Genomic DNA, 17,613 nt, shown 5'->3' with positions numbered 1-17,613 from the left:
ATGCAAGTGCCTTTTTGCTTGTCCAAGCATTTGTGTATCAGGAGGCAGGCAGGCAGTTGGTGCAAAAATAATTTTAAGAAGCAATTTTTATTCAAGGAGAAAATTTATCTGCTAGTGTTGTATTTGTAAGCTATCAGCAGATCTACTGAATGGAACAAGATGAAGACCTTGTTCTAACTTGTAAATGCTACAATAACCTTTTGGGATACCGCTTAGTTAATACAGTAAAGTCCAAGCTAAAAAAAAACTCTTAGGCAATAAATATTAGTGAATCCTGCAAGCTAAGCCATGTTAACATTCACCGAAAAAAATGTTAATATTTGCAGAAGGCATACATACAGCCAGTGAAAAACTCCTCTGCTACCTTTTTAAATTGGAGAGCATTAGTAACACTTACATACACAATGGTGTACACCCACAATTCCTCAGAATATACAATTGGACAACATTCAAAGTAAACTAGCAAGAAAATCAAAAACATGCTTATATTATATGTAAGTCACTTTAATATATGAAGCAAACTGTCTATTACAGAAATCTGTTGCCCCATGCCATTTTGAACACGTATCTTTAGACAGACTATCCCATGAAATTTCCAGCAGCAAAGATGGTCTAACTTATTAAAATAATCCTAATAAAGTATAGCTCTAGATTGTTCAAATTCATTGATTAATTTTTACATTCTTTCAAAAGAGAGCAATTAATAAAATGCTTTAACAATTTTTGTTTTAATCTTGATTCTAAGACAAAAGGAGCATTAGCACTTAAAATGTAAAGGTTTGTCTGGAGCAAGCAGATTGCAAGATTGCTTTGTTTTTATTACTCTAGATACAAGTCTGAAGCGATTCCAATGTTTTTCAATGAATTACTTCAGAGTTACAAAAATATTGTAGAGAACATAAAATCTCAGTGTTTATAGTAAAACTGGTTTTCTCTGTTCTTCCAATTTTGTTTAATTTCTACACTGACTTTTATTTGCTTTCTTGATCAGGCCCAAATCTTCCATATTATTTGAATTATAAGAGCCAGCCAAAATTAGCAAATTTTCCTTCTCCCTACCACCAAGCAGACTAAACAATCTCTCATTGTAAGACCACACTTTCGAATTCATGACTTGGTTATTCTTCAGACAGATGCTCAGCAGGTTAGTGATGTGTGAACATTTCTTCCGCAGAGTTTAGAAGGTCCAATACAACATAATTACATGCTATGCAAGGATATAAATTCTCCCTCAGTTTTGCTCTTGTCCCATAGCAGCACTAATTTATCTGTAACAGATTCTAAGTGATCCTGTTTTTCCTTAGCTGTTGATTTCTTACAGAGTCATCATTTACGGCCTTTTTTGCAAAACTACAACAACAAACACTCCCCCTCACACGCACACCCTACTCCCAAAAAACTTTGCTCAGACAAAAAATCCTAATTTAGTAATAGGCCAAGGAAAACCAGAATATCTGTTAGAACTACTCACACAAGTGTCACTTGCAAGTTTAGGTCCTGGATTTTGTGGCAGAACTTTTGTGATTGACTTGAACAAAAATTGTACTCAGTAAATTCTGAGTTTTCCTTTGCTCCTGTTGTTGGTCACTTAATCTCTTATGTATTCTTGCATATAGTCAAAATTCAGACCTGACACCGTGAGTTAGAATGAAAACTATTCTGAAAGATTAGCTGATAGGGCAAGATACTGATAACATGACAGTTTTAAATCAGTTTGATGACTCCACTGTTTTCTTAAAAATTAATTCTTTGGTTTGTGGTCAGAATCAGGCTTGAAAGCTGGATTAATTTTGCTTTTATTAAAAGCTGTCAATTTCTATCAAGTGCAGCAAGAAAAATGCCAAGTGCTCTTGGAAATCCTATTTAGAACGCACAAAACAGCTTCTTTACCTGATAAAGCCCAGCAAAGCTTCCTGCAGAGAACTGACAGAAGACTAGGCAAAGCAATTCTAATTCCCACCTTTTGCTTCCAAATACCAGATAAGCAAGGAGGGAGAAATCTAAAAAATTCTGAGGTTTGACAATATTACGGCCTTTTTCTTAAAAAACTTAGAAGTGCCACAAAAAGTTAACTTTCTGTATTTTGTCAGTCTCATTTAAGTTTCAAATGTTACTTTTAGTCAACTTAGCATATAGTCTCGTTTTAGTCCAGATATACAACATCATAAGGGCAATCTAACTTTGGTGTCTGTATTTGCAAAGCTCTCTGATATGTACACATTAAGCTACTGTCTGGAGAGGCTGAAATTCTAGAAATTGCCTATTAGAACACTATCAAATTCTTCCTGTTTTACACGCCAAAATCCCATCAAAAGGTTTCGCTTGATGAAAACTGGAAATTATAATTTAATTCTGTACACTCTTACTCATGTTCTCTAATTCTTGAAAAGCACAGCAGAAATTACTTTCCACAGAAGAAGTTATTGAAGTACCATGACAGAGCACAGAAATCTCTCCAAACGCATGAGCACATAAAAGCTCTCTATCCATCCAGGGAAAGAGGTTGGGCTAAACATTAGGAAAAACATGGAATATATGGTTGAGGAAATAAGGAACACTCATCAGTGGAGAACAGGCCAGACGAACATCTGTCAGGACTGACATGAGGATAGCTGATTCTGCCTTGAGACAAAAGGATGAACTTTTTTGAGGTTCCAAGATGATTCTATTTCTCTTTGGGCAAATTTGTGGATTAAAATGAAATGACCATGCAGCAAGATATCATGCAGATCTGTGATCAGAAAACTACATTTATAAATTAATGGTTTAAAACACTCCATAGTAAATGGAATGTGTGAAATTAGGTACATATTGTTCTGCGACAGTTATAGTGTGAGTGGTGTCAAGAAGAACACGATCCTTAATTTACTGCTGGCCTTAAGAAGTCGGACGTCATTGACTTCTCAAGAGTGGTCTCCAATTATTTCAGCAATTACCAATGTCAGCTTATGCTAATGGGATCCCTACTTCATCCTGCATCACGTAAACTATCTGACCACATTCAAAATATTTTTGCAACATTCACTATTACTGAGTATCATGTCAGAGAGAATTCAGCCAACTGGAAGCTACTTTAAACTACTGCAAGAAAGCACTGCACTGATTTACTGACATGAACCATGCCTTCTTGTGAAAGTACGTGATGGCATATCTATTGAGGATCAGACATGACACTGCTGGCTATGAAATGCCCTTGTTTTACTCATGACATAAAGTATTGTGAACCTTTTTAGGTTCTGGGTGCTTAATGATAGTAAATATATCTCAATACAGAGAACAAGCACAAAGGGTTACGTGATATTTATGATGCTTTACTTGCCTATTATGATGCTTTACATTCACGGTGTATGCAGCCTAGGACTAGCCTGGATAGCTATCCATTGGGACCCTGCTTTCCTGCAGAAACACAACTGTGCTGTAGATAATGTCCTTTCCAGCTGTTCAGTTGGACACAAATAGATGGAGGGGGGCAAATGACATAGTAATTCCAGATGATATAAAAGAGGGAATGGAGAGGACAGAACAAAGGCCATTGTATATTTAAAAAAGAAATGAAAAAAAGAGAATTAGAAATATTGTCTGAAGAATGCTGAGAGCCTTACGCATGATGGGGTTAGTGTAGGCAGCCTGACACATGGGAAAAGCTTTCCAACAATCTAAAAAATAAACCCAGGGTGCAACACAAATGATTCAACCTCAATGAATGAAGGACACGTCCTTCTAAGATTTTGCCTAGGTGAAACAAGATTACAGCACAGTCTTTATTTTATCCTATGCATTTAGGTTATAAAATGTAAAAATCAATCACTGTGCTCCTCTTTTTTCCAGGTTTGGAGTAAACTTAACTCTGCATCATGTAGACTATTGGAAATGAAGGTTTGCAAAGGATGGGGTGGCATTAAATTAAGCACAGCTGCAAGCTTGCAATGTTGAAATCGGCCCTGTTCTGTGAGAAATTTGGTACATTTAATATATTGCATGGAATTCTACATGTCCACTGCTTTCAGTAGCTGTGGTGGTTATAAGGCTCAAAAGACTTCAGCACCTTCTATGATGCACAAACTGAAAGTATCTCTAACACTGAATGAAAGTAGAGTATGACTTTCCAAGAGCATTTTGTCATTTCCAAACATACAGAACACTGTCCAAGAAAGACAAACGAGATTTAGAAAATGGCTCTTAACTGATTATTAAAGACATGCATCTTACATATGAAAGATCACATCATATCTAAATTAGGAATAGGGAATGCACCCTGTCCCACAGTTATTTTAAAATTCTCACTGTTCAGACCTATTGGTGCACTTCTCTATTCCCAAGATAAGTGTATCCCTTTATTTGCAATGTCTCAAAAGTTTACATGTTTTCTGGTTGGATTCCTAATGATGAAGAATGTTTACTCTTGGGAATTTTGCTGACATTACATTTACGTTTTCCAGATGTTTTGTTCATCACCTCAACAAAGAAACAAGGTTTCTTTTTAAAGTTGGGCAAAAAAGTGAAGAATGTCCAGTACTCATTAATGCTTAGATTTATTCTGGAATAACAGACTATATATTCCTTATCTAAAGACTATCTTGTGATTAACATCGCCACAAAACTTATCAGTTTCATTTTGAAAAGACCGAACACTCCATAATTGATAAAGATTACTTGCATATTAAAACATAAGCATGTACAATAATATAGTAATCAAATAACTATATTAAAAACTCAAAAGTTAGGAAATTGTGAAAAAACAATTAGTACTTCCACTGACAGTAACAAATACTGTAATACATCATATGTATTTTATGGTTCCCATTTAACAACAGAAATACTACAGACAGGCCTTGAGCAAGGAGCACAGTAAAAGCTGTGTGGCTCCAAGAGATGACCAAGAATCATTTTGTCACTTACTCCCCCCTTATTCAGTCTCCTTGAAGTTCAGGGAATTGCTTCTCTGGTTTAAGTTAACCATATGCTTAAATGTTTTCCTGAAGCAAGACCTAAATTACTGAAGTAAACATCTGCAGCTGTAAATATTCAACATGGAACAGACATGTTGCAAAAGGATTTATCATTTCAATCATTTTTCAGAGTAGAAATACATCTTGAGATAAAAATAGAAATATATTTATGTACCAAAAAGCTGTTGAAACAATTTCTACTCAAACTCCTTTTGGCTTGAGACCAAACATGTAAAGTTCCTGCTGCAAAGAGGAATTTCTCTATTAGCATAAAAACAAGGCAAATGTAACTGCATGTTAAACTTCTCTCAGTATCTGCTCTAGGAAGACCTTCCACCAGAAAACTGCAGAAACTCAGCAGTCATGGCTTTGTATGACTGATTTTGAAATAGGCTTTAGGTCAGAAAAAAAATTATTGTTATGGATCTTTTGGGGTGGCAAAAGAGATTGGTAGGGAAATAAGGAAAAAAGACAGTGCTAACACTTTCACTCTTTGTTTCAGTTTGTCTCAACAGGGACAGGGCTGTCTTGCCTACTGTCATTCTGTGTACGGAAATGTGGGCTTGGTAGCCAAGAAAGAAGGCAGAACAGATTATAATTAACTTTTTACATCTCTGGGGGTGTGAGAAAGCAAAAAAATCCTTATGCATCGACTGCTGCCTCACCATCTCATCAAGTCAATGGGTGGAGGTGGAGCACCTCGCAGCTTGTTCATAGAATTTCCTTACATGGAATTTCACCTCTGCCTAATGACCACTGAGGCCTTTTCACAACAGCTGAAGTCATTTGAGAACCGCTAGGAATGAGTGCAATCCAGGTCCAAACTCCAAAGGTGGATTCTAAAACACTTATGTTTTGAATCACTTATGCTTAGGACCAGAGGCAATGGACACAAGCTGCATCATGGGAAATTTCAGTTAGATGCCCGGAACAATTTCTTAACCGTGAGGGTGATCAAATACTGGAACAGGTTGCCCAGAGGCTGTGGACTCTCCAGCCTTGAAGACATCCATCAGGACAACCTGACCTGATTAGATCTGCTTGAGCAGGAGGTTGGACTAGATGATTTCTAGAGGTCCCTTCCAGTCTAAATTATTCTATGATTCTCTGAAATGTTGAGAAACAACTGTGGGGACTGGACACCATTGGAGTTCAAAGGTACAAGGAAATTTGACTACAAGCAATGCAGGAAGTTGGACTACCAGAATTTTCCTGGAAAGAAGAGTGAAGAAGCTTGAACACAATTAGCATGGAGGGGGAGGCATTCCCTGTTTCTGGTTGTAGTCACAGTGGTCATGCAGATGTTGGCAGGTCATATAATTTATCACCTGAGAGTTGAATACTTATTGCTTCATTTCCATCAGCTGGAGCTAGTGGCTATGTCCCATCTGAAATTAAATTTTTAAAAGCCCCTTTTATAAGAGCAGATGTGTTCATGAGCTTCGCAATGCATCAAGTATTACAACTCAGAAGATGAAAATCTGGAGATAAAAGAGAGAGTTTTGGCATCAGAAATTCTTGTTGAGCCAGACAGAATAAAATGTTATTCTGGAGGGCAGTAGATATTTTTCTAAAATATTCTTCTGCTGTTTGGAGGGGGGATAGGTAGAATTTATCTAATGGGATAAAGATTCAAATCTACTGAAATTTTTATATGGTTACTTTTACATTTGTTTGTTTCCCACTGGGCTGTATGTGGCTTGGAGACTGTCTAAATTCCTTTCTTAAAAGCTTTTCTAGGCTATTGGCTTAGGATACAGGCAAAAGAGAGATTCATTTCTGAAAGACTGAATAGGTTTCAGAAAATATTCTCTTCTGCCTCCTTCTAACACACTGTGTGCTCCCCAGTTCACATTGGGGTAGAGGCCAAGGAATACATGTCTGAGATGGCGACATCGCAGGTGATCATGGAAGATGCCATTTCCTTGTTAGAACCTATTATTTGAAAATTCTGTGATTGAAACTATACTGAACTTCTGTTACAGTCTCACAATTTTAAACGGAAGTCATAAAATATGTCAAGATGCCCAGAGCTCTAGATACATGTAAAAGGAAATGATTAATGTTCCATTTTTGCTGTATTTTTCTTCACTGGTTTGACAGACTTTCACAAATTCCTATCAACGTGCTGATAATATCCTAGTAATGAAGTGCCATAAGTGGAATACACCAGTTTAGAGGAGTCTCAGTAGGTTTATATACAGAAAAATATGTACATTTGAGAACATAGGGAAAAGACATTTCAAAGTGAGAACATTTTAAAACATTTGTTCCAAAAAATCTCCTTAAACAAATACATAAAATACTGGCAGATAACAAATTCCAATACATAAATCTGGCTACTTCAAGTTGCTAGAGCAACAAACTGGGATAGGAAGATCTGTCCTTATTCTACTACCAACTTCCTGAGTGAGCTACACCAGCTCACAAAACCTGTTCCCACTTTTATTCCTCATCTCTAGAACAAGGGTACTTTTTACACACAAATACATGACCAGGGCATTTAGGTCTCACAGAGGGAGTAATCTAGCCCTCATTAAGAATCCTGCCTATCTAAATATCTAACCAATAGATTTGGCCCAATTCAAAAGAATTTACCTTTCCTGTACAGCAAAAATAGAAGTAGTTAGGCATTAATTTGATGCATAGGGTGTTACTCTGGCATACGATTTCAAGAATATCTGCAAATATATCTGTGGGTTCAGCAGCTACATTGAATAATGTTTGACTTAACATTATCTTTTCTGTATAACAATAATGTGAAATATAGTCCTTCACCATTGTTCCTTATCGGTTCTAGTAATTAAAGTGAACCGTTGTGCAGTACTTAGTGAGGTATTCAGAATTAGGACACAACTGCCAATTTGCGGTAATTATTTTTCTTACGTTGCATTTGATTTGTCTAATTTGTGCTATTTCTTGGGTTTTGTATTTTATGATAATTCTTGTGACTGAACAACATTTGAGAGCTGCTGAAGCTGGAAAAATGCTAGACACTTCTACCCAACAGTCATAAAGCAAATTAAATTCACCGAGGAGTCTACCTATTATGTGTTTTTAAATAACATCCTGGGAATCTTCTACTGCAAACTGCATCTATGCCCAGGAATTTCTTTCTGCACATTTACCTGAACTGAGTCTAAATCCTAATGTGCCTTTCATCCAGATGAGTGACTCAGCTCAGCAGTTTTGCCACAGAAAAAGGAAATCTAGTGCCCTTCTGACATACAGAAACATGCCATCTTGGTGTCTGACTGCATAATCCTTTTGTCTGAAAACAAGAACCCAAGTACATTTCAGAAAGATCGTATTTTTCATTTGGCTTATGGAACACTTATAAACTAGGACTCCTAACTGTGATTCCCAAACACAAAACAAAGTCAAAGGTTACAGCATATGTTTTTGTTTCAGCTTCTCCAAATTACTTGCAAATGTATTCAAACACAATATGAGGAGATACTTTATTTTATTGAAAATAACAGACTACAGGGTGCTGCAAAAAAGGCTGAGGTACCTCAAGCATAAACATGGAAAGAATACATTGGTTTAGAAACCCATAAATCCTTATTTGAATCTGCCAACCTGAAAGCCAAGTAAAGCCCGAAAAAACTATTTCTCCTAAATGCTATGTCTGATTAAGCCATACTATTAAATGACAGCTGAACTTTAACATTAATATGATATTATTTAAATAACTGCATGATTTTTTTTTACACTAAAATGATGAATGATTTTTGGACAGCTCAATTGACATAAAGCAAGAAACCCCTTTAATGAGATTTGACAAAATGGAGACATATGCAGAATATTTGTTACAGCTCATGTCGCAGGGTCCTTCCTGGGGAGACTTGGGTTTGGTTGCGTCTTTTCTTTCTTTCTTTCTTTTTTTTTTTAATATTTTATTTTGATTGTCTACAAGCACTGAACCATCCCTTTCAATTGCCACTTCCTTTCTCCATGGATTTTGAATTTAGCTTGTGTCATTTACATATTACTCTTAATCAGAGAATTTTATATGTTACTGTTGAGAGTTGGAATTGTAAGAAAGCTGTGGAATGAAGGCATGAAGGTCAGTCATCTTAACCTTTGTCAACTGGGTATACAAGGAACTAACAAAGCTATTTTCTGAGGAGACTTATGAAGAGATAAAGCTTGTACTAAAGAACAACTTATTAAATTCTGGTTTTGATATTTTCCAAGTCAAGTGGTAAATCAAAAACTATGCTAAAACTTCTTTTTCTTTTTTTTTAAGGAAATTGCATTAAACAAACACATGCAATGTAAAAACCCTGGGAAAGGTAATTTCATACTGAACTCTTCTGAGGAGTCTACAAAGTCCCTTAAAAATGTGTTTCATAGCATCCAATACCACTTATCAGAGAGAAGCTTTTCTTCTTTAGGAAGCTGAATAAGAGCACAGAAACATGGACATCACAGAGACACTTGGGTGCTGCTTTAGTAAGTAAAGAATATACATATCCAGAGATGTCACTAATTCAAAAAGGCTGTTTGGAAAGGTACTGATGTAAATTCAAGGTGGCTAGTAATCACTGGATAACCTTCCTCCCTGCAATCCCAGATAGACTTTTAGGAAGCTGCAAATTTTTCCTTCCCACATCATTTAACTTTAATCCCAGGGACAATTTTCATAACATTAAAAACATAGAAGAAATATGTTAAAAACACAAGGTTTGACAGTGTGTCTGCCCAGTCTGTTCAAACAGAGTGGATCATCTTAACCTTTTCCTCTGTGTGTAAATTTACATTGGCCCAACGCATTTACAAGCTATCTCACATAAAAACTAACGTGTAAAAAACCTGAAAACATTGAAACCCTGAAAATGCTCAAGAATCACTATCATCATCAAAAAGCCTAATTTTAGAACAGAATGAAAAAAAAAACAAATAAAAAGAAGCAAAAATGATAAATGATGGAGCAAGAGGTAATCCCTCAGTCTACAGAAAATTCTTTCGTTAGCTGTGATAAAACCTTCTGTCTAACCATGCCTGCTTTATTATCAGCATTCATTTGAAGAAATTCCATATAGCCGCTGGTGTAAAAAAAAGTCAGGCAAGTCAGCAAAATGCTGAGAGGTTGAATTAACACTAAAAATAAAGGTACAGAGGGAGAGAGAAAAAAAAGGAAAGAGAGACGTGTCCCTACCTTGGCCTTACCTTCGCAACATTCCTGTCAAGATCCTGGAGCTCTTCCCCAGGTTTGCATCTGTTTCTCTAAGCTGAGGAGAAAAGAGTACTATTAAAATCAAAAGGCACATGTACTCCATTCTGTACAACGAACAGATAATTCTACTGTCATTTGATTCAATCAACCTCTGTTTTAGCCCACAACAAATTTACATGCAAGAAATCCACTAAACTCTGATGCTTAAAAATGTTTTGTCTGGTTTTCATTTATATAAAGATGAAACCTACGGAAGACAAGACTTTGAGGCAACAAAGACGAACCAGGATAGAGAGCAAAAGCTTTACAAATAAAGTGTTGAAGGCAGAAGCTGTATAGATTGCTGTCCGTAATTCCCACCGATGTGTGCATGTGTATGGGTTCTGAATATTAGCGAGCGCATCAAGGGATGAAGGCACAGCCATGTGCTGTGTGCCTGATGCTTTACCAAAAGAGAAACAAACATAGCTTTCTTTTGCTGTTTTTCAAAGACACTAGTTTAAAGAAAAAGCAGTACAACAGAACAATGTCATTTTACTGATCTGTGTAAAAGAAATATGCCCATACTGTCTCTTACAAATGAGACCTGTACGGACCTTACAGCAGCCACCGTCGAATTGGAGCCCAAATACTTTACGAACACTGACTATGTAAACTATAAGAATATGTATATAGTATGTACTTAAGGTACATCTGTATAATACATATTTTGGCATGTAAGGATTGTCTCAGTTACCTCACTGACTGGAAACAGCATTTTAAGAAGGACACAAGAAACCTACATGTTCAGCTAAACTTAATCAGCTGACTTGTTCCAGAGCTCTCTAAAAAAATCTTGCAAAATAGGTAAATGCCCAATTGAATAAAAAAATGAAATTGGGGAAACTAAGAGAAGTTATAAAGAAAACTAAATTCATATTAAAAAAGAAGTGTTATTTCTGTTGTTCTTTAAAAAGGAATAAAACCTCCCTTTTCTTTTTGTTTATTAGTCTCCTACAAAAGGAAGTCTAGAAATGACAAATTACAGTATACAGGAATAACAGAGATACTCTCCTATTGCCTCTTTTGCTACTGATAACTAAAGAAGAGACATCTTTTGACATTCTAAAGCTCTTGGAACCAGCGGGACATCAAAATCTGCAAATGATTGCCAGTAATAAAATAGTAAGGACCACTGTTTCTAATATGCCCAGAAACACAGCTACATGGACATAAATATAAACATCCTTTCCCTTATGAAAATTGAATATTTACCTCTTCATTATCAACTCAGATTGAAAGGATTATCTGACTCATTTACTTCTTACTAAAGAAACTTGGTTGTAGAAGACAAAATGCATCCTGTGTTACAAATCCATCAAAACAGTAACACTGCCAAGAAAATCTTCCAATAATAAATCACCTTCACCATAACAAATCACTATCATATCTTGAATATATGTATAGCAGCAATATGAAAAACAGTTTCTATTTTGGAGCCTGATAGTGTAAATATTTGCTACTAAATTTAATGTTTATCACTGAAATCAATAGTTGCAATCAGTGGCACATAACCTTTAGGTACAAATTTCCTTTTTGTTCATGTAAAAATTATATATTATATAATAGTGTTTAAAGTAAACACTATTAAGGAGATACCAAGCAGAAGCTGGGACTGAATGGCACTAGAAAGACTTGCTTTTAGCAATACTGTATTCAATGGAAAGGCTTGCACCGACTCTCAGACCTCTATAATTATGTGCCATGATGGGACAAAGATGAGCGTTGTATTCTGGGGAGAGCCATTCCTCCATTTTTTCCTGATTCATCTAGACAATTCAAGCTCCAGAAAAGTAGTTCAGCCCAATTTGACACAAGCAACAGAAGAAAAAATGTCACAATAATTTTAAAAAGGCTCATTAATAAGACAAATTCTTATCCATGTTAGAAGGGAATCTGAAGTACAAATGTATGCTTTACATTGCTCTTTTATTATTCATAAAGATGCATTTAACACTTGGGGCTTCTCCTCCCTTTTCACAGAAAAGTAGCTCTCTCCTTTTTACCATTGTATGTTTGATCCTAACTTTCCTCTTTTTGCTGCAGGATTCTACCTGACAGCTAGAATCAGTACTGATAGTTAGGAAGGGGGAGTTGAATCTTAGAGGTTTCACAAAGTCCTCTAAGCAAGAAGACCTGATATTTCTATGGTTAAAAAAAAAAAAAGGGCAAAAGAAAAGTTAGCAAACACACACATACACCCAAACTTGGAAAATCTCCTGCTACAACTCAAGTGAGTGCTAAAAAAGCCCCAACCTTTTCTTCCTGTGCTGGCAGAAAACCAATCAAGATTTTCAAATCACAAGTTTTGGTTTTATGTAAAAATTAAATATTTGGTGAAAGCTCTTCTATCATTTCTTTACCAATACCACAACTCTGCAATAATAAGCCGAAGTGTAAGTGGCATGCTAACCTGTTAAATGGTAGATTCCTTGGCACTTCCTTGTTTCACAGAAATGCTGTAGTGAAAACCTTTTGGAAGATGCTTTGACATTAGCAAAGACAAATCTACACAGTTTGTAAAAAAGCTTTTTTTAAAAAGTAATATTGAGAAAGGAAGGAAGATAGAAAAGAAGCTGATGATGGTATCTTGTCTGCCTCACATTTTAATTTAAGGTTTTACTCCCAAATGTTGCCTCTTTCAGAATCCTGTATAATCTGGTTAACCTATATGACTCCTGTAGCAGAGCTTCTACCCCTTCTATTTGACTTTTTTTTTTAATAGTTAGGAAATTCCTGTTCATGGATGTTACTACATATGTAAATCGCATGACACATCTCCTTCCTTTATTCCAAATACTATTGGTTATGTATTGTATTTTTCTTCATTCACATTTTACTCTGCAGACAGGAAAACTCATATATGTACATTTAACAAAACTACACAGACTAACTCAATTAAATTTTCCTCATAAGAAAATCTCTCCAATTTTCACAAGATGGAACTTCTAAAAGTTTGTTCCCTGGTTGGTAACATAATGCTTCCATGTATTAAGTGTAAACATATTATGCACTGATGGAACACCCTCAGTCCCGGGCTTAAAAAAAAAAAAAAAAGTTATCCAGGGTCATCTCTGACTGTACATGTGAGCATAGACAGCTTGGACAGGTCCACTCGTGTGGCTCCAATGGAGAACTTTCCTGAATCCTCCAATCAAAAAATCTTAAGTGGCACAGGGTAAAAACTTGGAATTTAAGACTTTCCATTCATGACAAGAGGTCTTTCGATGAACTGTAGTGCATATATTTCCCGGGAATATACTTATTTTTAATCTTGCTTCGTGTAGCTTACAGGTCTTGCCATCGAAAAAATTGACTGTTCAGGCAGAAGGCACAGAAAAGGAAAGGTTATACTAAGAACTGTAGGTAGACAGAGTTATCAGAACTACACTCCTCTTTCTCTAACTTTCCTGAGGATTTTGGCAGAAAGGGATACATTTTATTTACCTCCATTGCCTAGGGTTTACTTGTCCAGATAGAAACAGAAAAGCATCTCAGACTTAGCAGTCACTAGGGATGTGCTGAGGGGAGGAGAAATGAGACAGATGCCTGTAAAGCTGCCTGAATAACACTTGCTCATATCCTTTAGCTATATTTAATGATTTAGCTATATTTAATGATTTAAAGTAGCTAATGCCCAGGATGTGAGAAAGCAACTGGTATAGATCAGATCTTTTGACAGAAAATGCCTCATTAAAGCTGTCATATGAGGCTTTACTAGTCAAAGATATCCAGACAAAGAAACTCCCTGAAACAGATACAGGAATTTTCTTAAGTGGCAGTGGTCAGCTATAAGCCTGTAATATGATTTAGCTTTGGCAAAATTGGACACTAAAGAAAGTATCTGTTCAGTGCATCCTGGACAAAATATCACAGATACAGTCACTCCTGGTTCTGGGTGAGTTAGTAGGGTTGGTGAGACCTTGGTGAAATTCTGCGAGCAGAAATCAGAACAGAAGAGGCAAATCTCTTCGACCACAGTGCAGAGAAGTTGTACGAGTGGGTTGGGATGGGATGAACTACTGGGCATCTTCATTAAGTTGTGCAGAGTAACGAAGATCTCCATGGAGGCAACATAAGCCAAAAATGACATAGACACCTTATCTTGTCTGCGTTCACAGAGCAGCAGTGTAAGAAACTACCAACTGTTATTTCACACAGAAAGAAATGTTGGCTTTACCCATAAAACAAGAAAGCTCCTTCTCACTCCAGTAGAGGGAACATGATTAAAGAACTTCTCCCCTGGTTTGCTGGAAGTGTTTGGAGGCTCAAACTCCCAAAGAGTTTCAGCACAGAGATGTATTTTGCAGCCACTGTCTTGAAACCTTTGCCCCCTTTGGTCAATTGTGGACAACTGAGTGGTAAAAGGCTCCCCAAACAGATCTTACTCTCAAGATTGTTGCTAGAGACTCCTGCCTGTGAGGCAAATCTCACTATGCTGTAGCTTCCTTTCTTTCCTCAAGATCCTGCTCTTATATTTAGCCACAACTCCTTTCCTACTCTTCTTTCCTTTTGTCATCAAAACAAACTTCAGGAGAAACAGAAATAATAGCAAGAAACCCTGCACTTCAAAGTGTGGGAGATGGGACAGTCAGCAGTCTTGCACATTTCTATGGTCAAAAAAGACCTTGACTTCCTTGCTTTCTGAAGAGAAAGCTGTTATCCAAACCGTAAAGCAGGGCAGTGATGATGGCTAGAAAGTTAAATATTTTTTCCTAATAATGAATCTCTCATCATTTTTCATGAAAATAAAGATTTTTCACAAGTAGATCTCAAAGACATTTACAAGGGAAATGGATAACCACTCCATTTAAGAAGCAAGGAAACTGAAAAAAGGTGGCAACTTAATAGCCCAGTGGTAGAGAAAGCTATGTTTCCATGCACGAGATTAATAGTGCTTCCTAATGTTACAGACTCATGCTATGGACAAGAATCACTGTTCTGAACTGACTGGAAAGGATGGTGCCACACATGCGCTCCTCCAAAGTTCTGGAATGCCATTAGCTGACCTTTCCACACACTGTCCCCAGGTTTTTCCTGACTCAGGTAATCCATGCATATTTAAAGCCACAAATTATAAATTGGATTTAACATACATATTTTTATAATTTCAGCCCCAAACTTTCCTTCCATTAAGCCAGTGGGAGTTTCAACACTGCCTTTTAAAACAGCAAGACTGAAGCTATCACTTGATACTATTTTTTTCTTACTGCATTTTTCTCATACCAAACCATTGCATATATCCTAAGGAGGCAAGTATTAGGAGTTCATTTTCTTTTCAGCTACAAAGAGTGGGGTTGATCAATTATTAAAAGTTAAACTACAATACTGAACCTTGTTTTATGGAAAGTCCAAGAAGTCATTGCAACAGACACTACAGAAAATCCTTCAAAGGACAGAAAGCAGATTTGACTGTGACGTTGGGGACAGAGAGCTTGCTTCCAGCAGTGGGTTTGTTGACTTCAATGTGACTACCTGTGAGAGAAGCTCTGCAGGATTGGGCCCATATGAGACACTCTAACTACATCACTGCAGACGGTGATCATGATAACAGCTGATTTATTTAAAAATCTAATCAATATGCTGGATAATTTTTGCATGCACAGTGAACTTGCCCAAAGCAAATAAAATCCTAGGCCAGCAATTATTTATTATCAAACTTACCCTTTCCCGAGCACGCTGGATCTTCTCTCTGTCATGGCTGAGGTTTTCCAGCATCTCCTGTCCAATCTGTTCTGCATTAAAAAATCAAAATTTAAATCATGAAAAATATAGCTTGTGACTGTAAGGCCTCAAAATGCCAGGTTAGATTGTAACAAAGCTAAAGAACAACTGCATTTAATACATATGATAGCCTAATCACTCCTCCTAACTGCAAGGAGGAAGACATCATTATACTAAATTTTAAGTCTGCCAAGCAACATAAAACTGAAGAAGTAACAGTCAAACCAGAAGCTGACCCCTTGCAATCCACTGAGGTTGCCTAGACCCTGGGAATTGATGCTAACCTTTGGTCTATGAAACAAAGGCAAGAAGTCTTTCAAACTTGCTCTAAGAGCTGAGTGTTCAGGCTTCCCACACACTCTTTAAGCACACTCCTTGTCTTAGAAAGGAAGTGAGGAAGCCTTCACTAAAACTCTGGTAATACTTACACTTCTGAAGATACTGAAAAGTCATATTAGAGGAAAATATTTCTGTGTGCTTTTCAGCTTTAACCACTGATGTTTTAAAATACCCAGCCATCTCAGGCTAAGGCAGTTACTGGTGTCTGTTTTGCTCCACCATACCCTGTTTCTGGCAAGCTTGGAGGTGCACTGTAATGGATCTCCTGATGTTTCTAATGGGATACATATACATTCATCTGTTGGCATCACCTTTTGTTTGTATACTGGCTGTTTGCTTCTATAGCCTACGCTGAACCAAAGGTTTCAAAATTCTAGTGGAGAGAGGAATCCAGGCCTCAAGACACGGTACAAAGACAACACAAGATGCCAAAACTTTCCTCTTTAACTAGCTTTAGTCAGATGCTCCTCTTAGACTGAAATAATAGCAGCAAACATAGAGAAGAGATTTTCATCTTCAAAGCTCTACAGAAACATTAAGCAATCCTCCCTGTATTTCCCTGAGGGAGAAAAATAAGTTATAACATTCCCATTTTACAGATGGGGAAAGAGACGCAAGTAGCTGAAGCAGCTGTAGCTTGTCTCAGGACCCACAGCAAATGTGAGGCAACCAGGCATTTCTGTGCACAGTTAGGCTACGTAGCTAAATTGCCAGAGACGTACCAAAACAGAGCAAACTATAAAAAATGTGATTTTTTTCACAAACAACAGAAATCGTGCCTTGCTTTCATTCTGGTGAATGAGTTGGATCTTGAAATGTGATTATTTAAAGAGTCGTAAGCAAATGAATCAATAAAAAAACTACCAATATATTACTAGCTCAAACATGACTACTTCAGTCTCTTTTTATTTATTTTTTTAATAGAAGTGGTTCATCTTTAGGATATAATCCAAATAAGAATCACATCAAACTTTTAAAATTTGAGACAAGCAATTTTTTTTCTAAATTCATTTGACACAAGGTATACATTCTGCCAGACAAGGTCTAAGGAAATTCATTACATATATATTTCTCTATCTGTTGCCAAGTACAGTACAAGTAAGATAAATATTTCCTCAGATATCTGACCACAAATTGACATCCTCATTATGCTGTCTTGTCCCTCTTGGCTTGCTGCTCTTTACTTTTAGCTGTATATACAATGCCTCCCAAAGGTGAAATGTGGTAAGATGTGGTTACTGAGTTTAAAAAGCTGTAAGGTGCAGTACAAATGGTAGACTAAAAGTGATTTGAGACAGACCTGTGTGTATGTTTGCATGTCAAAGGACTTACTGGATGAAACTATACTAAGGTTATTTTTCATCAAAGCACTTAAAATAC

The 17,613-nt window shown here is 36.6% G+C and overlaps 1 protein-coding gene across 4 annotated transcripts in view; it reads right to left on the bottom strand.

Moving 5' to 3' along the window:
* The window catches only part of VTI1A (vesicle transport through interaction with t-SNAREs 1A), a 280,801-nt gene that overhangs the window by 92,682 nt on the left and 170,506 nt on the right, over window positions 1-17,613 (bottom strand). Inside the window, exons 6-8 of one of the 4 annotated variants that reach the window (XM_067300246.1) lie at window positions 15,835-15,905; window positions 10,125-10,186; window positions 6,185-6,337 (exon numbers count right to left, since the gene is read on the bottom strand). In XM_067300246.1, the coding sequence (XP_067156347.1) occupies window positions 6,310-6,337; window positions 10,125-10,186; window positions 15,835-15,905 (161 nt within the window). In that variant the 3' untranslated portion in view covers window positions 6,185-6,309. Of the gene's footprint in view, window positions 1-6,184; window positions 6,338-8,349; window positions 8,998-10,113; window positions 10,187-15,834; window positions 15,906-17,613 lie in introns of those variants that run through there. The other 3 variants (XM_067300245.1, XM_067300244.1, XM_067300247.1) reach the window with 3 other exon arrangements.

This window comes from Apteryx mantelli, chromosome 7 (genome assembly GCF_036417845.1).
Source record: "Apteryx mantelli isolate bAptMan1 chromosome 7, bAptMan1.hap1, whole genome shotgun sequence".
Taxonomy (NCBI): Eukaryota; Metazoa; Chordata; class Aves; order Apterygiformes; family Apterygidae; genus Apteryx; species Apteryx mantelli.
The sequence above is the reverse complement of the archived record's forward strand: the minus strand, read 5'-3'. Positions and strand labels throughout refer to the sequence as shown.